Below are 26,327 nucleotides of genomic sequence, written 5' to 3'. Positions count from 1 at the left end.
TGTCTAGTCTTGCAGCAAGATATAAAATGTTACAGTGAACATTCTAAATATTAAAAAAAACCATACAAACATACTGAACAGTGAAAACAGCCCTAAGAAAACAAGCTTATTCTCAAGGAAATGAGACACTGAACACAAATGGTAGCCTCAACAATACTTTGCTTCAGAAATGACCACCTTTATACCTGAAGGATACTTTAGACCTTTCTCCTGCTATGAAGGAAGCCTGTGGCATGCACAGAACAAACAGGGGATCTGGCCCAGACAGCATGGATTTATGAAAGGTAGGTCCTGCTTGCCCTGTAACAGGGTGACCTGCTCAGTGGATGAGCCTCTGACAGCATCTCCCACAGCAATCCCCTGGGGAAACTGGCAGCTGATGGCTTGGGCAGATGCACCGTTCACTGGGTAAAAAACTGCCTGGATGGCCAGGCCCAGAGAGTGGTGGTGAGTGGAGTAACATCCAGCTGGTGGCTGGTCACAGGTGCTGTTCCCCAAAGCTCCACAGGCTGGGGCAGAGTGGCTGGAAAGGACCTGGGGTGCTGGTGGCAGCAGCTGATCATGAGCCAGGCTGTGCCCAGGTGGCCAAGAAGGCCAATGGCATCCTGGCCTGGATCAGCAATGGTGTGGCCAGCAGGAGCAGGGCAGGGATTGTCCCCCTGTCCTGGGCACTGGTGAGGCCACACCTCAAATCCTGTGTTCAGTTCTGGGTTCTTCACTACAAGAAAGACACTGAGGTGCTGGAGCAAGCCCAGAGAATGGCAACTAAATTGGTGAGGGATCTGAAGCACAAGTCCTTTGAGGAGTGGCTGAGGAAGCTGAGGGGTGTTTAGCCTGGAGAAAAGGAGGCTCAGGGGGGACCTTATAATTCTGCAAGTACCAGAAAGGATGCTATAGGTGGATAGTGTTGTTTTTTCTCCCAAGTAAGAAGTGATAGAACAAGAAGAAATGGCCTCAGATCCTCAGGTCCTCTCAGGTCAAGGGAGATTAAGACTGAATATTAGCAAGAATTTTTTTACAAAAAGGATTGACAAGCATTGTAACAGACTGTCCAGGGAAATGGTAGACCCACTATTCTTGAAAGGGTTCAAAATATGTGTGGATGTGGCACTTGGGAAAATGGTGTAGTGGCGGGATTGTCAGTACTGTGTTAAGAGCTGGACTTGGCCTTACAGGTCTTTTCTACCATAAATGATTCCACGATCATGTGATTCGAAGTCCAACTTGCTTCACAGCTTTAAAGTGGCTGTATGCCCATTTTATTGGATCCTAACATCTTTCAAACCATTTTTACTTCTCCTATGCTTGCACTCCTGGGTTTAATATCTATGGGCATTAACAGTCTTGTACTAATTGTAGCTCTCTTTGTTTCCATTTATTTAGAGGGGTAACTGTTCCAGTATGCATAACTCCTATAAAGAGAGCACCCAGGGGAACAGCTTGTTGCAGCAGTTCTCAGGAGGCAGGAGAAAAGGGAAGCAGAAGTTTAATCTTTCAAAGGAGGTTTCTTGCAATACCATACCCATAAACACACATCACTGGATGGTATGGAGAGAAGAGCTCCTGATCTTCAAGAGAAATGATAAGGATACCATTCAGATGGATGTGTTCATGACAAATCAAGTATTAATTTTTCTTGTTATTAGCTAGGAAAAGAGGGAAGGCTTCTTTGATTTATAAGAAGACAAAAAAAACATGTATTATTAACTGTTCTTTCATCAGACCCATAAATCCAATCCTAGCCTCATGGAATTTTAAAACAATTGATTTTTTCAAGGCATAAATGAAAAGACGCTTACCAAAGTGTTTATGCAATGGGAATTCGGAACACAGAGTCCAAGTCCTCCATTCTGACATTCATCAATATCTAAGCAGACCTAGCAATAAATCAAATCCACAAATAATAAAAAAATGTCAATTTATTGAGATCAAAGACTGAAGAAACACCACCACAGTGTAAGACTAGAAAAGAGATGTAGCATCTTCTGAAACTGCTCTTAGAACATCACAGACATATCCATAGACTAACTTTCTAAACTCTGGAGAAGCAGAAAAATTCAGCTTTAGGATGGGCTCTGTTCACCCAGAAAAGTTTATACAAAAACTGTGTTCCCATTCCAGGGTGCTTACAGAAATATGAAAAAAAAAAAAAAACCAACCCAAAAAAACCCCAGTAAAATAGGCCTTTTTAATAATTTTCTTCCTAGTCCAAAGCCAGTTTACAGAAATCAACAGAGCTCCCTGAAGCTGGTCAGAGATACTTACAAAGATAATGACATTTTTTCTTGTCTCTATGCCAGTCAAGAGTATTAGATTTCTAAAACTCCCATTAAAGCTATGCAAACATAACTCAGACCTCCAACAGCAGCACTGAGCGCTGCCTGACAGCATAAAGCAATTATGGAATGACTGAAAAATAAATACATTTCAATACAGATGAACTGCTAAGATAAAACCAGCACCTTGCAATGGAAGTTGTCATGGAGGTGCTAGAACTCACCTGCTTATTGCTCTTAGCATAGCTGAGCCCTATCCCTTGCATGGCTTGTCCTGTATATCCTGGCGGACATGTCTCACATCGGAAACCTGGAGCAGTGTTCACACATCGCACACCAGGGAAGCAAGGGTTGTAACGACACTGCAAAGAAAAAATGAACCAAGCACATGTTTGTGCTTCAGTTAACATCCAGACTCTGACTGTGTGTACAGAGCTCTGATCAAAGGCAATGCAACACCTCTATGTTCTCTGTTCAGAGAGGGCTTAAGAGACGAAACCATCTCTGCAGGTATTTCTGACCTCAGTAAATCTTCAGCTATCTCTGTAATTTAAATATAATTTGCAACCATCCATTACAGCCCATAGCTGATGTCCTAAACTCTCATCCTGAATCCTTCCTTTAGCTGGTCAGATTCAGATCCCTTGGAGGCTGAAAGGCTCCTGGAAGGGTCCAGACCACAATATCAGGAAAGCCACATAACTCCAAGTCTCTAAACACCCCTTCTAATGTGTTTTGTACACACAGAAGTGGCAGCAGCATTTTCCTTCATTTATATTTGGACAAATCTCATAGTCAGAAGGAATCCAAACATAAGCTAGATAAGCAGGATGTGTCAGTGGCATCCACACATTTCTAGACCGGAGGCCCACAGACAATCCTTGGAACTTCTCCCAAAATACCACACGTCCACAAAATCACCCTTGGCCTGAAGGTGTCATTCACTTCACTGCTTATGCAGTTTTACAAAACAGCTGTGACTGATTTCAGTGGTCTTGTGGGTGCCAGTTTGGGAAACATATCCCGCATTGCTGCCTTCCCAACATCAACACTAGCTGCTAAATAATGTTTATAAGCATATGAAAAACATCAACATGCCATCCTGCTGCACAGGGCTCAAAGACAACAGTAAATGAGAAACATGAGAAAGAAATACTATAGAGTTTTCAAAAAAAGTCTTTTTTTTTCTCCTTCCATCACTAACAGAAAAGCATCTGCAAGATGGAGGGAGAACAAACCTGACAATATCCTCCTACAAGAGACATACAACTTGTAACCCAACACACACACATGGAAACAAGAAAAGGTATGTTTAATATCGAAGTGTGTTTGACTGAAAGATTTGTCAATAGCATGTCAATCAGTAATATAAGGAAAACGTCAAACCTAGGACAGACATTTTGTGCCTCCTTATTTTGCTGTGGATTCTTTATTGTAGGCAGCAGAGGGCACCCAAATTACACAGCACATAGAGCAGAGCTGCAGCTCCCAAGATAATGAGCACCAGCATACCAAGGTAATGTCTTCAAACTGGTAATGAATTAGGGAGCATACTGCAGAGATACTAACAACCTCAGGAAAGATTATGGCAGCTCTTAGTGAAGAATCTCCCAGATTTGTTCTTATCAGAATTTGTACAGTAACTTCGTTTAAAATGCCTATTATTAGAAATTACAGAAATAGTTCATTCACAAAAGGCCTTAAATAAGTTAAAAAATAAACAAAACCAACCAACCAACAAAAATTTCCTGCATATCAGCTAACTCAGGAAAACAAGTAATATGACATATACTGTCTCATTAGACAACTCAAAATTATTGCAATTTATTGCTTCTTTATTTCTCCTTGTGCAAATCTAAGTAAAAATCCAGCTGATAAAGTAGGTATTTGCTGGTGAACAAAACTGCTCCTGACAAAGTGGCATTTTAATGGCAGTGTCCACATAAAGACCTCATAATAAGAAAGACTATTTCTATGACACAATTTTGGCAAAAATTCCTTGCTGTTTCTAATGTGAAAGCAGGTCTGTCACGTGGAGTGGTAGCTGGAAGATGAAGGTACATGAATCTCAGTGATCAGAGCCTGACTGCTAACAGACAACCACTTTAATATGAAGTCATCATAAACCACTGTTTCTTTTTCCACCACTGCTGTAATGGATAGAGTTGCTCCAGTCCTGAAAATGGCAGGGAGGAGATTATTGCCATGCTTTGCCTCTGTCTGAAAATAGCTCAGGAGGTGAAACCCATCTGTTCTGGCAGGATCCATATAGTCTTGCTTGAGCCTCACACCATGTCTGTCTGTAGCATGAAACATACCACAGCTGTCTTGGATCCATCACTTGCACTGACATTTCAGAGCTTCACCTCCATTTTTTGTGCTTTCTGTTGCAGCAGACACAGTTCATGCCACATAAGGCAAAACAAGAGACATTGCCAATGCCTCAGGAAACTTCCACACTCAACTCACTTTCTCTCCCCAGCATTTTTCACAGACAGATATAAAGCACATTACATTCTCACCTGATGGTCTACGGGAGGGAATAAATCAAAAGAGCAGTCAAAGCACATTTCCTGCTGACTAGAAAGGAGAAAAAGGGAATTGCTTTTGTTCTTTTACATTACTGAACAGGTACAGTGGTGGTACTGTGTTATCCACAGGTGCAGTTTATCACCTAATTCTGCTGGTTCCTTGGTCTACTACATCCAGGTACTTTTCCACTTAAGTCTTAAGACTTAAGAGTAATAGTAAAAATCATCCCACACAAAAAATGCAGTGAACCTGTAAGTGGTTTTGTTGTTTCTGTTCTGGGTAAGTGACACATTCTAACTAACACAGGTTTCTTTAGTGATTTAAGATACTGCAAATTTATTAATTCAGTCCTCAATACAAGCAAGCTCTGAATTTCTAACATATATCACAAGAAAGGGACTAGATTTAAGTCAACATTATCAGATTTCAACACAAATACAAAGAAGCAAAAGTAACAATGACAATGATTGTTTATTTTCTTTCATAGATTTTCAAGGTAAGGATGCAAACATGACTCCAGTTTTGATTGAAGAAAAGACTTTGGTCTCCAAGGCTGGTTCAGGAGCACAGTTTAAAGAAACAAAGCCCATATTAAATAAAAAGTGCTTCTGCAGCCTATAACAGAAGCTGCAGCATCTTCTTGTGAAATAGAAATGGCAATGTCAAAAGTTTTTGGTTTCGTTTGGTTTAGGTTCTGGGGTTTTTTTCCAAACATAAAGCTCCTTTAAGTGACTTCTCAACTAACCAGGGTACTTCAAGTTTTCACATACATAACCTCCATAAAGCTGAAGAAACAGCAAAACAGGAATATAAAATCAAATCAGAATGAATTAATATTCACTGTGCAAGCAGTCAGTACATGATGAAGTCAGCAAGTATTAGCAACCCACTGACACGTATGGAACAGTTGCTTTTTAGCTTTTTTTTTTATTCAGTGAAAGTCACTCTTTTACCTCATCAATATCTGAGCATGTAATTCCATTTCCTGTGAGTCCTTCAGGGCAGGGCCCACACTGAAATCCCTCTGCTGTCTCCATGCACCTCACTCCCCTGAAGCAGGAATTAACTTCACATTTCGGTTTAGTGCGCCTAGGAAGCTGAGTCGGAAAACTCACAGTGCCTAAACCTTTAATGCAGAAAGAACAACAGTTTCAGTGGTTGAAAGAAACATTTATCATGGCTCTCAGCTGGCAAGCATTCTGAAGAAATTCCCAAGACACTTCATGTCCCTGCACTGTACTGCTGCCAGCTGTGTTGCAGCTGAAAAGATTCCATGCTGCAAATGGCCCAGGAACTTACTGTACCCCCAGCAAGGGGAAATTGAGACTGTTTTTTTAGTTCTTTTTGTTCCATGTGCTTCTCCTGGCTACATATGGACGCCTTCCTCCTAGGCTAGTCCTAAAAATGCTGCTGGCCAGGGCAGGAAAGCCTGTGACCTTAGACAAGGCGACTCAAGTATAAGGGTACAAATACAGGGCATTTCTCTGGCTAAACTAGCAACACTACCACTTCATAAGAAAAACAATGTTATGGTTTCACAAAGGCATCTTTGAGAGTTTACAAATAAGAAGAATAAAGAAGGAGCAGCTGGCAGCCCACAGACACAGCAAGACCATGCAAGTACACAGGCTTAGGTGCACAGAGATGAGCCAAAGACAGGTCTTTCTGAGATTCTGGCAGGTACAGAACCTTGGTACAAATGCATGTAGGAATCTGGCTTTTCCTTTGGCACTTATACATAAAGTTGCCCTGCCTAGAGCTCTACTTGAGTTTTGATAAGGCTAACAGACTGGGAGAAGAAATCAACTAAAAGGCCTGATGAGTTCAAGACCTTTCATCCCATGTGGTAAGGGAGTATATTGGTTTTTACACTGACTGCACTTGTGTACTGATTGTCAGTTGTGTGTAATGCAGGAGGGCCATTCAGTGGCATTTGGAAAAGTATGCATTTTTTTCATTTAGAGAAAAGATGAAAACCACCTTTTGGGTCTTAATGCTGTTAACTATTGACTGCCTACTCAGAATCAGGCAAACTGATCAGGTGGACTGCATGGGATCTTCCTCAGACTAAATCAGGCAGAGCAGAACATGATTCTCTCTTGTCCTTCTACTAAGATTGTGCATGACATAGCTGGGAGACAGTATCTTACTCCACAGGAACACTTTGGGACAGCTTTCTGGCAGACTGAGAACTGACAGTACAACCTGAATGGTACTGCTTGGTTTAGTGGCATTTTTTCCCCCAAGAGGTGATTGTTTGGTCTGTGGAAGATTTTTCTTTAATGACAATCTATTTTAAATTTTTGTCCAAATATAAATACATCTAGAACTCTGGACATGGTATTTTTTAAAAAGCATTTTTAGAAACCACATAAAGCTAGTGCAATTAATACTAGTTTTAAAACAACCATCTCTTCTAGATTACCAGCAATAACAGGAGTACTCACCACATGCTTGGCACTCTGCTATGGTATTTCTCAGAAAAGTTGTTTCTTTGACCTTGAGAATATAGAAAATAAATATTATTTAGATACAGATAGTTCCAGTTTGTACGTGGCTGAGGCAAGAACCATCAGTCCCCAAGATGCCACTCAAACCATGCAACACAGGTAATGGGTCTTAAATGAGATGGTCTTTGTACTCCATAAAATTAAGGATATGGATAATGGATGTACTTAGGTTCAGCCTTTATCAACACGACTTTTAAAGGTCCAAAAGTCCTTGTTTGACCAAAGGAATGTGCCACTAGGAATTCCAGTTATGACACCCACCAGCAAGTGAAACAAATGCAATTTCAGTTCCATGCAACAGACCTACAACTATCTAATAGTGGGCTAGGATGGCTGGTCTACTTCCTCACCAGACACTAAATTTTATGGATCTGATTAAGCAAGCCCCATATACTCCCACATCCAATGATCCTCCCTTGCAGGCACAGAGTAGCACAACCTATTTAGTTATTTCTTCTAGATTATGTCATGCCTCTAAGGTAATAACTCTAAAGCAGTAACTCCACATAGGAGTTTACTGCTTACCTGAAATCTGCCCACAAAGGGGCAAAATTGGGATATTTCACACCAAAATCTCTATACAGTACCTGTTGTCTAAGAAGCTCTTTCACATCTCCCAGTATTTGGTTCATCTGCATCATTTGACCCATCAGCTGCCTATTAAAATCACCTGCAGAGAAACAACAGTGAAAAGGAGTGTACAACATAACTCTTCTTCCAATGCCAAACTACCACAATTTGTCATGGTAATTTCTGAGATATAAGATAGAAACCCCATGAAGAGCCAAGGAGGGCAGACACTGCTATATGCAAGCCCTGTAGAGATCATCAGAGCAAACACAGTATTTATCTCAAATAGTGTGTTTTTCATGAACTCAAGGCTTTTCTGGACTGAACTCCTCATATACCACCGATATGGTTAAAGCAGAAAGCTCTCCACAGAAAGAAAAATAAGATCATGATTCTTCTAGCATTACTTCAGTGTTAAGGCTCTCCTAGGCAACTAACGCCAACAGTGCTACTGGTTCCTCCTAGGCCTGAGTCCAGCAACTCTATATGAAACCTCAGTATTTCAGAACCGAGTATTTGTGATAACCTTTTTGTGGCAGTGAGGGCAGTGTGAAGCCATGAAGCATATGTGCATGCAATGGCAAGACACCCTGCATAAGTGCATTCTATGTCATAGAATCAAGAGCCATAGAATCATCAGTGTTGCAAGAGACATTTAAGATCATGCACTCTAACCATCCACCCAACACTACCACTGTAACCCCCAAACCACTAAACCATCACCTTAGCACCAGATCCAGACACCACCAGAACACCTCCAGGTAATTGCACCACCTCCCTGGGCCTATTCTAATGCCTGACAACCCTAATAATGAAAAAGTATTTCTAGTATCTAAGCTGAATTTCCCCTCTCTCAGTTTAAGGCCATTTCCTGTTGTCCTACTGCAGTCATGGCAGAAGAGACCAGTGCCCACCTGGCTATACCCTCCTTTCAGGTGGCTGTAGAAAGCAATGAAGTCCCCCTGAGCTTCCTCTTCTTGAGACTGAACAAACGCAGCTCCCTCGGTTGTTCCTCATATGACACATTTTCTAGTCTTTTCACCAGCCTTGTTGCCCTTCACTGGACACACTCCAGCACCTCAACTTCGTTTTTAAAGTGAGGGACCCAAAACTGAACACAGGATTTGAGCTGTGGCCTTACCAATCCTGAGTACAGGGGGTTGATAACTTCCCTGGTCCTGCTGGCACAGCACAGTTGTAACCACAGCTGATTCATCCAAATTTTTCAAAGTAAAGTTACCCTGCTTTCTGTGCAAGCTCACTGTGAAGCTCTGAGAACACATCAACAGCGCCTGCTCTGACAAAATAGTGACTGCAACAGTCACTTGGCTTTTCTTCTCAAAGGCACTCCCTACACAAAGTTTCATGACTACATTTGCTTCCGACAGGTGCAGACTTTGCATGAACTCACAAAACATCTACCCAACACACTATGAACTCACACCAAAAGTCAGTCATCAATACCAAGTAATAACTTAAAGACCTCTAAGACAAGACCGAAGTTAAATCTGTAATGAGCCATAGGGAAGGACCAGATCAAACCCACAATCTTCACAGGAGACTTTAATCTCTTAAATGAAACACTGGTTTTGAGCCAGTGACAGAGAAGAAGCAGAGAGTGTGTTTAACACAGTAGCTTGCTTTGGTTTGCAGCTTACTTTTGAATTTGTACCTCTCAAGAAGAAGATATTTGTTTACTTCTCTAAGTCTGTATCTAAAAACAAACTTCACAAATGTATGCTCTTCCACAGTCTAGGCAGGCAGGATGTTTTGGTATTATGCCTGATAGCTTCAGGGAGGTTTATTCACATGTTATTTTTGTGAGTACTGAAAGCTTATATGAAAAATGCTTCTCTTAATGTTTACCTCATTGTTTCATACTTCAAAGCATGTCTAACTGTTTCCAAACATTCTAGTGGGAGCCATCCAACTCCTTACATACTAGGTTTTCTTCACTTCATATTTTCTCATCAAAACACTGAACAAGTTTAAAGAGTCAGGAATCACCTGTTCCAGAGCCTGCCTCTGTTTCAGTCCTAACCTTGCCATACTTTTATTTGGGTGACAACAGCAGGACATAATATCATGGGTATTTTAGAATCCCATAGTGGAACCTGGCACACAAGCTGTCAGGCCAGACACTGGGGTCTGTTCTTGTTTTATTTTTAAAACAAAGACTCATTTAGGCATTATTGAATGAAATCTCCAAAAAATTTTCAAGACTTCAGATGATATTTGTTGGCTAGCATCTAAATCAAACCCAGATCTATTCTGTAGTTAAATTTTGCAGGCTGCTGAACATTAAGGTGGACTAAACAGGTTAAACTGCCATTAACTACATGTCCTGGATTTAAATTTAGACAGCAGAGCACAAACAGCTGACTACCTGGACACCTGGTTCTGTTTCCTTCTCTTCTGTTAAAAGCAATTCCAACAGCAGGCACCACTTGCAGCAGAATAACCAGTGTTTAGGGACAAGTACTCAGAGAGGCCTTTAAGGAAGCTGTCAGTCCACAATATAGTGGATCCAGGAGAAAGCAGGTAAGCAAAAGGTACCAGCCTGAAGCTATACAGTTCTCTGGCCCTTCCATGTAGCCTCTCTCATCCATACCCCTAATATCTAATAAGGCAACTCTTCAGTTCAGCTACTCCATAGCTCTATATTCTTGAGTCATTAACAATATTATTAACAGAATGGCCTTCACAGTAATCACTAAATTCAGATACTGCTCTGAAGTATTCCTGACCAACAGGGAACTGAAGTCCCCATATTTCTCTTGCCAGGACATTTCAGTATAGAATCATAGCAGTTTGGATTGAAAAAGGCCTTTGAAGATCATCTAGTCCAACCTCCTTACTGTGACAGGGACACATTTCACTAGACCAGAATGCTCAAAATTTAATCTAGCCTGGCCTTCAGCATTTCCTGATGGGGAAATAGCTTCTCCAGGCAACCTGTTCAAATACAGGACCCTGGATTTCAAGCAGGCAAGCAGCTTCATTGTACAGCCAGTTGGCCCAGGCATGCACAAACACTAGCCACAGTGGAACACCTCATAGCTATTGCTTCTCCCTCTCTTGGGAACAATAGCTCTCTGGATCAAGCAACACGCTTGCTTCCTGTCTGTGCCATTCAAATCCCAAATTGTCATTCAAAGAGAGTGATATCAATAGAATCACAGAATAGCCTGATTTGGAAGGTACTCATAAGGATTATGAGGTCAAATCCTGGCCCTGCATGGGACAATCCCAAGAATCACACCATGTGCATGAGAACATTTTTCAGCTTCTTGAACTCTGGAAGATTGTGGCTTCTTGTCCAAAGAGCAAACCATGATTATTGAATAGATGATCGCTGATGAGAAAAAACATTTCTGAACAGCTCTGAATGCCATGAAATGGAGAGCAGTGAAGCATTCAGAGAAAGCCACATTCCATTCCATTATGCTCTTTCCTGTGGGTCTATATTGACATACTGACTCTAACAGCAACTTGGTTGAAATAACTTTTGGTCTGGTGCAACACAGATATTCTTTTAACTTTGTCAGGTTCAGGTACCCTACATGAACTAGACAACTTTCAAAGATCCCTTGTGACCAGAACAATCTTGTGATGATGATCACACGCAGCCTACTCATCTCATCTACCAAACCTAGTGCACCTTGCATTCTATTTTCCTACCCAAACACAAAAATCCGAATACACATCTTCAGCACATGTCTGATCATCATCATTGCATCATCATTTCATCCCACTGTTTAGGTCTCTCAGTCTCACAGACTGAACATGAAGGGAATGCTGTTGCCAAAGCAATGAACAACAACTAGCACATAGTCAAAACCATGGAGTTATTCAGGTCCAAAGCACTCCTAAGGATTTTCCAATTAGTATGAAAGCATATGAAATGTTTTTACCAAGATATTAGGTCTCACTCCCCTATACAGCTGAGCATTTGCATTCCAGCTTTCCCTGGCAGTAGGCAAAATTGTCATTATATTATTGCCATAGAAGGGCATCATGAAGCATACACAAAGTTCAAGGCAGACAAGTTAAAATTGCTGTTGGAATTCCCACCTTTTCTTTTGGTGGATTTTACTATGTAGACTTTGAATGTATTTATATGAGTCATTATTATTATTATTATTATTATTATTATTATTATTAATTATACTAATTCCACTTGAAAGTTAAAAGCAACTGAATTTGAGAGTCTAAGGCAGGTGGAGGCAGGCACAGAGAAAAATAGAGATCTCTCTGTATAGTACCATTTGCATTATTGATTAGTGAGCAAAAAATTACAAATGAGAAAGCTGCAAGTTTGCAATTTGGAAACTCGCCGTGAGAGAGCTGCTAGTTTTTTGCAGAAGCAAACACTGAATTACCCTTCTGTTCCATGTTTAAATCCCTGTTGATTCAGTGAAAAAGAGAGAGCCTTGAGGACAAATTTCCTTTCTTTATCTAAGTGTACATATGTTAAGAAGGAAGGAAATAGAAGTACTTGGAACTAAGGATTTACATAGCTAAAAGGTAGACCAGATTTTGTTACCACTGCACACCACTGATGCCTACATTCAGGTGACATAACCAGGATGCTCTCATAAAATTTCTGCATCTTGTCTCTGTTCTTATCAAAACTAGCAATGCTGCAGGGTTGGGTTTGGCATGGGAGACAGAAAAGGGTTCGAGAAAGAATGTATTGCAGATCCTATTTCAAACCTTGAACTGAGTTTCCTTCCTATGGCTGTCATATATTAATATATTGCATGCAGAGTGAACCCATTCTTCTCCCTCACACCCGCAGCAGAAAGGCAGATGGACAGGGACTGGAATGACAGATGGGACAGTCTAGCACAGGTTTTCTGTGTACAGAGTTCGGGAAGCACCCTCACGTAACATAGGAGATTGCAGTAAGCCCCTGAGGCCCTGCAGGGATTCCAGCAGCCTCAGCTCCTTCCCTTCCTCCCTCTTCCCAGCTCAGTCTCAACAATGCTCAGCACAGACAGAAGAGGAATTGTTTTTAAATTAATGTCCCCTTCAGCAGGTGACAAAAGCCTTGGCTAAATTGTGGCAGGACTAATAGCTACTCTGCAATGGCTTTTCCCACACAGACATATATGCTCTGTAGCTACGGCACAAACATTTTCTTCAGTCTCCTGTGAGCTTCTTCACACCTTGCTCCTCCCCTCTGGGTGACAGTCCAGTGCTCAACAAGAGATGAATACTATCAGTGTGAATAAGTACATGGACAGGTCCTGCTACTCCATCCAACTTCCTTTCATACAGTCTGTAGCAATGTACCCCATTTAGCACTACTTTCCATCTGCAATTGTTTGCAATTTGAATATTTAAAATATTATTAAGCTGACACAAGCAGATCATCATCATCACAAAAATTTGCCTTCAAAATTAGGCTAAAAAAACTCTTTTAATCATTACAGACTTGTCTTTCACTAAAACAATTCATTGCTTTATCACCAGCAACCATTTTCTCTACAAACGGAGCTATTTCTAAAATATTTACAGGAAACTGTCATAGCTGTAATTTAGTCAAATAATTATTACTTGACTATAAGCTTCTTCACATTTTCAATATTCATCACACTAGCTTCCTTGCACTGGTATCATTAGGAATAATTTTAACTCCCCATTGCAGGCCTTACCAGTGTACTGAGGTACAGGCTCAATTTGTTGAAGAAAACAATCCTGCAGGTTTCCCACTTCAGCAAGGGTTCCTCCAGTTACCAGCTTTAGCTCATCCAGTGTATCCTGGGCTCACAAGAAAAACAGATCTCACAATTCTGGTACAATGGGAAAAATATGAAATATCAGACCAAGTAAATTATTTTTTTTAAGAGAGGGAGTCCATTTCCTTTGCATTCGGGGTCCTACACCATTCCCTTCAGGACCATCCATTGTCATTTGAACTGTATAAAATCTCTAACCTTTGCCTTGTGGATTTTCACATAGCTGTGGTTTTATCCCGAATATTTTTTTACTGTTACAATCAGTGTGATCTCACATACTAGGAAGTTCACATATTTCTGTTGCATATGATTTTTTTAAAGTGCATCCTAAGCAGTCTTTTTTACCTCTCCTCTCAAACAGAGGATATGTTCATGTCAGAAATATGGGCACCTCAGTCATTCTCCATAAAAACAGGTTCACTGTCAAGCCTGTAATGGAATAAATTAAGTGGGAAACCTTGGGGAAAAAATGCCTTTGCACCTTCTAATGAGTATTTTTGATTAATGATGATGATGGAAGATGCTGTGGATGACACTATCTCCGACTGCTGATAGGGAGATGACAGGAAGTTTTATCAACTCGTGGTTGGCAGAGGAAGAAAAGCTTTTGCAGAAAAACAGATTCCCCCCCTTTCTTTTGCCTTTTTTAGTCTCCTGGCATATGAAGAGGAAAGCCACATACACAGACAAGCACTGCTCATACAGAACAGCTGTAAGAAGCCAGTGAAAAGATGCCCTTACTGCATTAGATAAGTCCTTACAAAATGTACGTTCCCCAAAAATCAACAAGATTGAAGGAGGCTGTAGTTTTTTGGATTTTATTAAAAAAGCTAAAAATTGTGTTTAAAACAAATAGCAGAATTATTATAGGGTTCATGTGAGCTAAGATTTCACCTGCTCCATGAGGAGCTTCTACACACATTTATTTCACAACTTAATATTCAAGTATTAGTGTACTTGGAGCTTGGCTGCTGTGAGGACTGAGGTTTGAATTCAGTGATTCACAGGTTCACTGGAGACCCCTCTTAAGTCCTCAGCCTGTTCCCAGTTTCCATGCTCACCTGTGGCTTCTCCTGGAGAGTGCGCAACTCAGCTGCCACCACCTTCTGAGACAGTGCTGAAAATGGTTTTGGCAAGTCCTCAATGGCACCTACTTGCAGGCAATCCAGATACAACTCTATCGTGCTCAATCCCTGCTGCAGGCCACTCAGCCACAAGATGACAGCATGGGGTTTCCCATCAGCCAGCTGGATGTTGCTAAAGATCACGGAATTCAGCCTTCCATCACTCTTCAGATAGCGCAGCACCACTAGGACAAAATACACAGGATTACCAAAGGGTAGCAGATAGCCCAAGGCTGATCAAGGAACATCCTGTGGAAATCTGCAATTGCTTTGGTATTTTTCCATGTGTCCACTTTTGCAAATGCATCCCATATGCAGACACAATGGTAATAATAAATGGGACATTGACTGTCAAAGCAGCACTAGCAGGATGCTTGCGTGACTCCCTGTTTGTAAAGCTCTGCTCCCTGTGCTGAGTCTTCCTCTGCTTTGCCTAGGCCTCTCTAGATGGCTTAACCAAAGTCACAGGCCATAATGTGCTAAAAGGCAGGTGGTAAAGTTACAGGGCATAGCACGCAGCCTGCAGTCAGCACTTTGGTATGTACATATCTGATAGACCCAGAAATACTCTGTAGCAGAAGTGTACAACTAGAAAATCAATTTCAGTGATGCATACTGCATACAGTGGAGTTGTCTAAGAGTGTATCCAAATGCATAATTAAAAGCCAAAGTAAGCATGTTTCCAAACCAATAACCTGCACTTCTCTGTAACAAACACTCAGTTAAACCAAAGTATAATGCAGAAAAGGTGTAGTCCACTCCTAGAGATGACAAATCTTCTCTCAGCTCCTTTTAAAAGCATTAATGACTGACCTTCCTGATAAAAACTCTCATTTCATTAAGTAACATGCACCATCAAAAAACCACAACAGCAGACAAATACTCTTACAATAAATATCTGCTGAGTAATATTAAAAAATGTCTCTTTCCTAAGGAAATTGCATCAGTAAGCTAGAAACTGAGCCAGATATCTAAGACCAGCTAGCTATTTCTCTCCACAAAATCTCTCCCTGGCTCTCCAACTGCATATCTGCAGAAGCAATGAGCTGAATGCATCTGGACAGTGTGTAACTACCCTGCAATATCAGACAGACCTTGTTTCAAAGATCCCACTGATCACCAATTGACAGTCTCTTATTTCCTGATCATACCAGTTATGTGTATGGGGAATCAAGCTGCACAGACACCAGGCATCTAAATATTTGCATGCTGGCTCTTGCTAAAGTCTGAGATTCACAGATGGCTGCTACAGTTGCATCAAGTTAGAGCTCACAAATGGTCTGACACTAAGTCAAACAAATATTGTGGATATAGTGGAGGTAAAAGCTCTTACTAGCTTTGGACCTAATCACAGCTACTTACTGAAACCATCCAATTTCTATTCATTTAACAAAGTACTTTCCCATCTTTCCACTACTAATATAATTATTTTGATGCTATGATACCTGTTTGTTGGTGACCTCTCGACTTACTGCACACATACATCCTAAAATTTTTCTAATTCTTCAGTCTAATGATGAAAAAAAACCCCAGATTTATACCAGCATGAATGGGGCAGGGTATGTCTCCATCTTTGAAGTTTACACTAATGCTAGAGCCTCAGCAGCTGTGATCAGTATCAGGAATGTTTTCACTACTGTCTATGTCAAAACACTGCCAGAGCTGGGATCTCCGCAAAGGTGCATGAGGTCACCAGTAACTCACTAAAAGGTTGCACTTCTTGGCAAACTCAAAGACTTGGCAAGACAAAGTACATTGCAAGCATTTTATTTGTGTGAATATTATGCATGACTGGTCATTTAAAAAGTAAGGTCTTTGGATCTGGCCCTGCATTCAGTGTGCCCAAACACATCAGTAGCCTAGAGAAAGAGGAGATGGAGGCAAGATCCAAAACATACCCTGCCAAAATAGTTTCAGGACAAGGAGCAATTAGGCTTGGAAGAAGGATCAAGAATTCTTTCCTCAGCCAAAGCCAAATATTCATCTGGTAAACTAAAGTAGGCTTTTAAAGAGAGATTCTATTGGACCACAGCCTCCACCTCTAAGATTTAGCTCATTCAAACCCCTGCAGTATGTTTGCTGCTTGAATATTTTAAAATCTTCATGACAGTGTCATGTAAACTGCTTAAGAAACAAATTTTCAATTAAAATTGGAGCTGCTTCACAGAATTGTTTAACTGCAACACTTCTATGCACTAACTGCTGTTTGCTCCTTAAAGGAATAATTTAAAAAGAATAAGAAATCCATGGACACTATCTGTCTCTGAAAGGCACAATTGTCTACCGTAAGTTTAGGTGTTGCTATCAGTTATTCAGACCTGTGCTTTTAAAAATCTTTAGGTGTTATAAACATGTTACTATCAGTTATACCACATAAAAGCAGAATATGAGGCAACCATTGGGAACAAAACTCTTAAATGTGACATTTTAAAGTATAACTAAGGCCTGCCTTGAGCTCCCTAGATCACATTTGGGTGCATAACTAGGAATACCACACAGATAAAGTACTATTCATTTTTTCAAAACCACAGATATTAAGACCCTGCATTTTACTGAGATGCCAACATTGGTTCACCACTTAAGCGATGATGTTCACTCTTGAGAAGATCACACAGAACTCACACTCCATACTCGCAGCTGACATGACATCCTGGATGCAGTTTAACTTACTGTATGAAGCAGCCATATGGGATCCCTAACACTTCCAGAGAAATCACATGTGAAAACACTACTACTTGGTTACTGCCATATGTCTTGAATAAGGTGCTCTAAAGTAATAAGGAGGCAAAGAGATCCAATGAACAGTCTTGCTGCAAAAACCCTCCCTCTTTGGCCAATGCTTTACATTAATCTGGTGTCAATCCTTTACATCACAGAGGTTACAGATGTCCCCCCATCTACCCAACACCGGTCACTGACAGGACAAGTTGCTTTGTGCTGCCTATACATACGCCACTATTGCGTTTGTCCTGTCAACACAAATGCTTCTGAAACACCAGCCTACTGAGGACAAAACCAAAAGAAACCATGTAAACTTCACACCAGAAACACTTTAACAGACTTAAGAGACTGTCAGTAACCAATAGACATGCAGATATTTTTGAAAAACAGAGTTTGATATGTTCAAAGTTGCATGTATATAGACACATTTGTGTGTATACATGTATGTTCCTATATATATGTACAACATTTACACAAAAAACTGTGCATGTGTGAGAGGGAGAGTGAGCATATGTAATCTACAATTTATTTAGCAATTAAGTAAGTCAGTCTTATGACACTTTTGATGAGGCTGTGTGACCATGTATTAACCATTCCCAATATACACATAACTTTTATTCCCTCAGAAGGATTTGGGCAGACTTGATAAAACTAACTACCAATGTTTTATTTAATTTGTTCCCCAACAATGTTTAATGAAAAGGTGTGCTCTTCTTCTTTTGCAGCATACTGAATATCTCTATGTATAATCTGAAATTTCTCAGTAGAATTTCACAGTATATTCGATTCAGCTAATTACTCAGTAGCAAATTACTACAGCAGTGGTGAATTCAATGTAGCAACAATAACATACATAAATCAACAATCTTCCTCTGAACCCTAAAACTGCAGTATATGCTAGATTTGGTTTGCAGATCAATGAAAGTCTCTGTTTCTAAAACTTCTGCAGTTCATACTCTGAATCCTGATTAACTAATTCCAGTAAATAAAGAATAAACACTTTATTTCACCCAACAGGTCATGTAAGAGCCAGGAATATTTGTCTTGTATAGTCACATCTAACCTCCAGGGTCAGCAGAACAAGAACCTGCCTTTCATATGCATGAGGCAGCATGTGCGTGTGTCCCTTGAATTCCTGAGTAATAAGAACCAGTGATTGTCCCTAGGGGAAAAAAAAAAAAAAAAAAAAAAAAAGAAAGACCAAACCAAATTGACTTCTTGCTCCATACTCCATGGCTTTTTCCTCCTTTCTCATCATTGCTCAGAGTAAGCACTGCAGCTGAGTCGAGATACCAGCTGATTGTCAGGTCAGCTTCCCTTGGCCAGGAGAGAGCAGCATCAAGGGGATGAAGGAACGAGATGAAGAAGTGAGAGGGGACGCAAAAAGTGACAGCATGCAACAGGAATGACTCAAGCACAAAGATTAATCACACAGTTGTCAACATTCATCTGTCACACACCAGTGACTATGGATCCAACGCCAGTTCTACCATACACATTCCAAATAACTCACCTTTACTCATCCGTCCCATTACCGTAAATTCTAAATACTTGCTGTTGTCAGCTGATGAATATAGGCCAAAAACAGTGGCTGTACTCTTTGGCTGTAATTTGAATGTTGAAAGCAAGTACACTTCATTCGGCACAGGATCCCCAAAAGCTTGTTGCAAGAAGTTCAGTACCACTCGCTTGTTGGAATAAGGAAGAAGATCAAAAACTGGGGGGAGGGAAAAAAAGCAAATTTCAACAGCAAATTAAATATAATAATGACCAAAGAAAAATGTGATTTGAAGCCACACATTGGAGACTTTACACTTTTTCTGCCCAAAATTAAAAAAAAAAATTAAAAAAAATTAATAAGACAATCATCTGTAAAAAACATGAAGTTCAAATTCCTGTCACTGGAAGGGATATCTTAAGCAATCTGGTCTAGTGAAACATATCCCCACACATGCAGGGAGTTTGGACTAGATGGTGCTTGCCAGCTACAACTATTCTGTGATTTTATCAAAATATCTATATTTTGTTGCAACTGATACTATTTTAGCAACTTTTATTTTTCAAAGAAATTATTCATAGGTTACTAATATAGAAATATCTAGACTTCCAATTCAGGTACTCAATTTAGGCAGATCTCAAAAGTTCTTCTCTTCTGAAGATTCACCTCAACAGAAAGCTTTTTAACATTTATTTCTGCTTTCATGAATTCAGATGTTTGTGTTCACATATCAATTAGATAAGGATTCAGCATTAAAATTTTCAGACATATTTCCAGAGTGCTCATCCTTAGATAGCATTTGCAGGGTGCCAATTAAAATGCCAAAAAGCCAGGTAAACAATATGATGTTCACAATTTTCTTTTCACTTCACTGACTTTTCAGAGTATATATTATCCAAATAAGACTCATCTTTCCCTTCTGGCACAGAAAACAAAGAAATACAGGACTGACAAAAAAAACAAACCAAAACAAAACCCACAAACCCTGAAGGCATAGTAAAAGCTGTTTCAAATGTTTATTTTAGTTTTTCCACAATGCACCAGCAAACAGTTTATCATTTTACACATATATATGTCAGCTATGTCCCTTATGGCACTGAAACAACAAACTGGGGTTTTCCTCAATGTTCCTAAATCCACAACATCTCTGAACTCATTAAAGTCTTCCGTTAGGTTTCTTGATTATCTCCTATTCCAACCCACTGCAATTAAAGCAGTATATATATTATACCCCGGCAGTAAAGTCTGATAAATGGTTATGCACAAGTGCTATTTAAATATTAGAGCACACTGAGCCATTATATACCACTGACACTCCATAGGCCTACCACAGCTGGGCCACGTTTTTCTCCCACACAAGAACAATACTGTAGAGCTGTCACCAGAGAAGAGCCGTAACACCAGGTGGATGGCAAAGGCATGTGACAGCACATAGTGCCTTAGCTTGATTCATGCCTGTGGTTGTACTAATAAGTTTCACTTCCCAGGCTGAATAAACACTGGTGTACTTTTCCAGATGTAGGCCTTGTCTACGCAGCACAACCCCAAAACTGTTGCTGTCTATGAGACGATGAAGTCATCCTACCATTCCAATGTTTCCATACACTACACACAGGAAAAGACTGAAGAGCACTCAAAGAACAACCACAGATATGTGGGAAACCCTGTTCCCTTATACTAGAGTGTGGGTTCCTGCTGCTTTCATCTCTCATTCTGAGGCATCCACTCATTTAGACACTAATCTTATTTCCAAAAATGAAAAAAAATAAAGACCTTTTTCCCTTCATATCAATAAGTCATTGAAATAATCTCTGAAGTCTATAATTGTACTGGGTCTAAGGATCTCATGACCCTACAGAGAATTTTCAGGACACTACAAAAAATATCAGGCCCTTGATTTGCATGCACTAGTAACACTGCTGTCAAACAACTAGGAAACATATATGTAAGATGGATCTGGTCAAAAGACTTCTCTTTCATTCAGTGCAGATTCACAGCATCCCAGGACTATGCTCCCACTGAAACCAGTGATGTGGAAAGCAAAAGCGAAAGGCTGGGTACTTCAACACATTTAGTGCAGAGAGAGCAAAGCAACTGGCCATGAAAGAGATTGAAATGCAACTCACTACTCTGTACAACAGCATTTTGCAAGGAATAGCCATTCATAAAATACAGCTGTGTTTCCTCAGCTGGAACAATTCAATACAATAGCAAAGACTTTGAGAGCATGAAATATAGCTGTACATTTTATTCAGTTCTAGATCTATTGGCTGAATTTCTATCAATTCCTGTGATACTCATTAATCTATGCTAGAGTCACTTAAAAATATTACAAAAGTAATGACTAAACACTGTGAAATTGATAAATTGATAAAAAACATTTATTGAAATTTTGGCAATCTGAATGTTTAAATTAATACTCAAATTGGTTTGGCAGTTGTGTTCCATAAAGCACAGTGCCTCAGCCAGATCCTTCAGCACCATATTAAACTCTTTCCTGAGATATCTTCACTGACCAGCACGTGGATGCACTGCATGACCAGATCCATCCTTAAAGCACAACTTACACACATGCCAGCAAGTACAGCTAGCAGAAGAATGAGGAGTTATGAAAATTCATTTTACATCTTCAGCAGAGTTGGCAGAGAGAGACAACTCTTGGCCATTATAGAGACAATTAATTGTTTGGGAGGAACAGGGAAAAAAATATCTACAGAGATTTCACATTTCATTTTTTGAAGAACCTCGTCTCTTTGCTCCTCTCCACGGAAAGGCAGATTTGAAAGCAAATGTATGGAATAGGACTGCCAAAGCTGGTAAGCACAAGCAGCTGTTTTTAATCCATACAATGGACTGAAAACTCCGACATGTCTTCATACCTTCAAGCACGAGTTTGCACACCCACTGGGCTAAACTGAGCCTGCTTGTGAGACAGACCAGGAATCCTCTCCTTCACCTTCCTTCCATGGTTTTTTGAATAGAGCTGCTCACCCTCCTAGCCAAATGCTAACAAGGGATGAGCTACATGGTGAGACAGTGGCAAACCACACTTTGGAAATCTGCCCAAACCCATCAAGGCTAGCTTTTCAGAGGAGAGCTAGAAGACATGCTGCAAAGTGCTAGGATGAGGAGGCATGGAGGAATGAAATTAGTGACACAGGACAGCATGGAACTTAAAACACCCCTTCTTTCCCCTGACTCTGTTGCCATATCACATCAGCATTTAAGACCTTCCAAGGCTGTTTTCTGGTCATGTCTAATCATAACTGTAGATGTAAACAGTGCTCCACTACTTTTCAAGATAATTATTAATGGCTTGGACACTTGGAGTGAAATCCTAACCCCTACCACAACAATTTACCACTGATCCCAAGGAGCTGAAAGCACTCCTTGTTGAGAGTGGAGTTTTTCATTGGCACCTGACCCCGACAAGTTAGAAACCTACTTGTTTTTGTTTGTTTGTTGTTGGTTTTTTTTTTTTTAATTCGGTAATACACAACTTGTCATTACAACAATTCTATGGAGTTTTTTCACATCCCAAAGGTCTTCAACAAAGGCTTTTGGAAATGAAGCTGTATTGTTGTGATCGGCTGTCTTTTAGATCTGCTTAAGTAATAGCCAATTGAAGTGTCAAAAATCATTCTGTAATGCAGTGGAGGGAGTTAAAAATGTAGCGAAAACCATAAGCAGCTTTAAGGCTCCTGGAGTAGCACGAAGTTGCACTGACTGCTGCACTCGGCAGCCGAGATGGTTCCAGTCACAAGCTGCTACCGCAGAGCAATACCACCCACTTAACTCGAGTTCTGAAATACAGCAGCTCCTGACTTACTACATGCATAATGCTGCCACAGCAATGCTGGGTTTCGAAGTATGGTTTTTCCTATATACTATACTATGTAGTTGAGTTTTCCCGAAGAGTTTCCCTGGCTTAGAAATTCACTTCTCATTTAGGAGAACTTGCAGCCGAAAAAGAGCTACTCAGGTTCTCCACGCACCTACCAGCATACCCACAAAAACACTTACTGCGGGCTGCATGGGAGCGGCTGACAGCGGCTACTCCGCCGTCTCCTCCGGTCCCCACCGCCAGTCCGGCGAGGCAGCGCGGCGGCGGGGCGGCTCCCGCTGCCCGCTATGGCTCCGGCTCCCCTCGCACCTGCAGAGGTGTTCTCTTTCGCTGCCAGGCAGGGCTCCCGGCGGAGGGCAGGAGACGGGACATTGCAAGCCCAAAGCCGTCTCAGTGGAAGAGGGAAAAGGAGAGCGCGCTCCATCGGGGGCGCGGGGCCCTTACCTCGGGGGGCGGGCGCGGCGGCGCGGCCCGGGCAGAGCTGCAGGGCGAGCGGCAGCAGCAGCAGCGCGGCGCCGCTCTCGCACCCCATGGCGGCCGCGGGCCGGGCAGGGCGGCGAGGGACGGCCGCTGCTCCACGCCGGGCCTCGGCGTTTAACGGGGGCGGCCCCGGGGCCGGGCACGGCCGGCGGCAGGCGGCGGGCCATTGGCCGGGTCTTCCCCCCGCAGGCGGGCGGGGGCCGCGGTGGGGGACCGCCGAGAGCTGGGGTGGACCAGGACGGATCGCGTTGTCGGGACTCGGGCCACTGCCACCGGTGGAGGTGGCTCGGAGAGAACCAGAGATCCTGGCAACGCCCACCAGGTGCGGACCCTGTCTGGAGTCTGCCCTTTGGGAGCCCTGGAAATTGAAATGTGTTTAATGGCTTTAAATTCATAGTATCACAGAATTGGTTAGGTAGGAAAAGACCTTTAAAGTCATGGACTCCAATGGTTAATAAGCCACTATGCTTAATACCACTCACAAGAAGATGGCCCCAAAAGTGAATTGAATGTGCTTAAACAGCCAAGTAATTGTTCTGTAAGTTCAGGAGGGACAAGTCCAGAACTGTTGCAAGCAGCCCTTCAGAGAACCACCAGCCTGGTCAGGGATGTAGAAGAGTGTCAGAAGGATGTAGATAAGGCAGCCTCACCCAGTCCTGCTGACTGCTGGATGCTCAACTCTGAGGTTGGCGTGATTTTACTTTAAAACCTCTCTTGCCTCCCTTTCTATGTTCAGCAAATGGTGACCACACATTTCTTTGTGTCTTCTGGTAACATTACAGCTGTTGTCTTTGCAAAGCCTCCTCACAAGTTTATCTGCCTGCTCTGCAGTCAGGCGTTTAGTGTCAACTGTTAAGGTTTAACATATATTAGAACAGATTCTCTCTCAGGCATATTTGAAGTCAAAACAAACGGGGATGCTCTGGTGCATAGACTTGGATTTGGTAGGAATTTAAATATTCCACTTTTCCCAGTTGAAGAATGTCACTAAAAGGGGTTGTGCAGATTGCATACTGGGGCAAATTTGATTTCTAGAGGGCTCTGACTGGCAAACTGAGGAATGTATCATCTGCTCCTTTGTTTCATTTAAAGAGTTCAGAAGCATTGGGAGTACTCAAACTTACCAGATGGAGACTACGGGAAGGGGCTGTTTGTCTTAGCAAACTCCCAAACTCAATAACTTAGCCAAAGTCAATTTAAAAAAAACAACAAAACTTCTTTCAACTACAACAGTTTTCAGCACTGTGTGTTCCCTTAGGATATCATTATCCCCTTGTTTGTCCTCTACTTCAGAAAATTCTAGCCTCTGCACTGCTGATGTTAAGAAAGTACAGGAGATAGGGAGCAAGTGAGAAACCCAAACACATCATCAGCTTCCCATCCTGCTGCACAGCTCTCTTTGTCCTGTACATCTCTGTATGTATCAGCTTTGCTGATGAACCTCTTGTCATGTCAGAAATCTAGGTAGCCCTGCTTGGCCCCATCACAGCTTGCTATCCACACTCAGTTGGAAAAGTTGGAACTGTCTGATACTATTTACATCATAAAAAGTAGGGCAACAATAGAAGGGAAAGTTTATGTTAAAGTGAGCAAAGTAGTGTTGATTACTGTTCAGTTTCATCAGGCTTGGTGCATACATCTAAGGAGCACCACAGAGAACAGCCCTTGGGGGGCTCATTGTGTGCAAGGTAAGACAGAGCACGCTGTTGGGGGGGGGGGGGGGGGGGCTGCAAGTGCTGGGAAAGGGCTGCCTGAGCCACATAGAGCACAGCTGTGGGCAGCTCTCCAATACAGCCCAGTGAGATTTTCAGATACCTTCAGCTGGCCTATATTCACATGTCCTCAAATTGCTCTCCCCACAAGGCATACACTCTACAACACACCCTTACTTCTTAGCTTACTATTGTTAGCAGTGTTGACCCGCTCCCTGAGTTGTCCATTTCTTCCTCTGCCAAATGCCAGGCAGAAGGGTGTTCTGCCAACATCCACTGTGTCACAGCATGGTGCTATTCCTCCTCCTCACCCTACTGCTCTTCTGTATACATCTCCACACAAGAACACTTCAGCTTCACTCCCACATCCTTGCCCCTGCAGTGGAAGTGACAGGATGACGAGGTAGTGTCAATGGGCTGGCCAAGAGCTGCACAGGGGAGCGAAAAAAACAGATCATCAGATGCAGAGTGCTGTGGATCAGGGAAAAAAGAGAGACTAAGAGGGGTAAGGAAGAGGCAAAAAGATGGAAAAAGAAAAGAAGGAACTTTTAGCATCATAAGCTCCTTAAAAAAAGAAGTGTTAGCCCAGAATTTGTCCCCAACCTAAAGCATGGGAAGACAGTACAGATGCTGCAAGACTAATACGTGGATCTAGAGCAGCACTGATGATGTTCAACTGCTTATTAAGCCTTGACTCAACAAAGAGAATTTTTTGCAAACATATACTTATGTGTGTGATAGAAAAACACTATGAAGATCTGCAAAATTACAGTTCTGGACAAAAAAAAAAAAAAGAAAAAAGAGAGAGAGAGAGATAAAAGGATAGTAAGGGTTTGCTTTCACCTAGGGGGAACACTATCCGTAATTTGCAGCCATTTATTATGTATTTTGAGTTTACTGAGTTTATCAAAGCATATGAAATGTTTTTTTTTAAGATTTCCATATCTGACAAAAATATTTATTAAGTAATTACAACTTATCATTCCTTATTTCTGATTTAAATACATGGGAGTCTCTTGCACTGGTGCTGACCAGCCCTACAGGAGGAGGAGGATTGTGTTTGTAGTATTATATATTCATTATACTGTTAGATTTGTGAGGGCCATATTCTGTTCTTGCTCTGTATCTGCTTATTCTTTGTGCTTACTCACAAAGAATGCACATGGAAGCAATGTTTGGCAAACAGCCCATGCAGCACAATACAACATGACAGAACTCAGTTCGCAATATAAACATAAAAAACATAAACAGAAGCTCAAGTCCATGATTAGATGAACTCAGTACATGTAAAGGTCACTAATTTTCCCAGTTTTCAT

At 41.4% G+C, this 26,327-nt stretch overlaps 1 protein-coding gene across 1 annotated transcript in view; it reads right to left on the bottom strand.

The window, feature by feature from the left end:
- The window catches only part of THBS4 (thrombospondin 4), a 42,392-nt gene extending 18,977 nt beyond the window's left edge, over positions 1-23,415 (bottom strand). Inside the window, exons 1-9 of the mRNA XM_058864878.1 lie at positions 23,264-23,415; positions 18,991-19,194; positions 14,694-14,941; positions 13,549-13,654; positions 7,906-7,988; positions 7,256-7,307; positions 5,762-5,934; positions 2,501-2,638; positions 1,800-1,877 (exon numbers count right to left, since the gene is read on the bottom strand). Of these exons, the coding sequence (XP_058720861.1) occupies positions 1,800-1,877; positions 2,501-2,638; positions 5,762-5,934; positions 7,256-7,307; positions 7,906-7,988; positions 13,549-13,654; positions 14,694-14,941; positions 18,991-19,194; positions 23,264-23,351 (1,170 nt within the window). The 5' untranslated portion in view covers positions 23,352-23,415. The remainder of the gene's footprint in view (positions 1-1,799; positions 1,878-2,500; positions 2,639-5,761; positions 5,935-7,255; positions 7,308-7,905; positions 7,989-13,548; positions 13,655-14,693; positions 14,942-18,990; positions 19,195-23,263) is intronic.
- Positions 23,416-26,327: the final 2,912 nt, after the last annotated feature.

This window comes from Poecile atricapillus, chromosome Z, assembly GCF_030490865.1.
Source record: "Poecile atricapillus isolate bPoeAtr1 chromosome Z, bPoeAtr1.hap1, whole genome shotgun sequence".
NCBI lineage: Eukaryota > Metazoa > Chordata > Aves > Passeriformes > Paridae > Poecile > Poecile atricapillus.
This window is presented reverse-complemented; position numbering and strand designations above follow the sequence as displayed.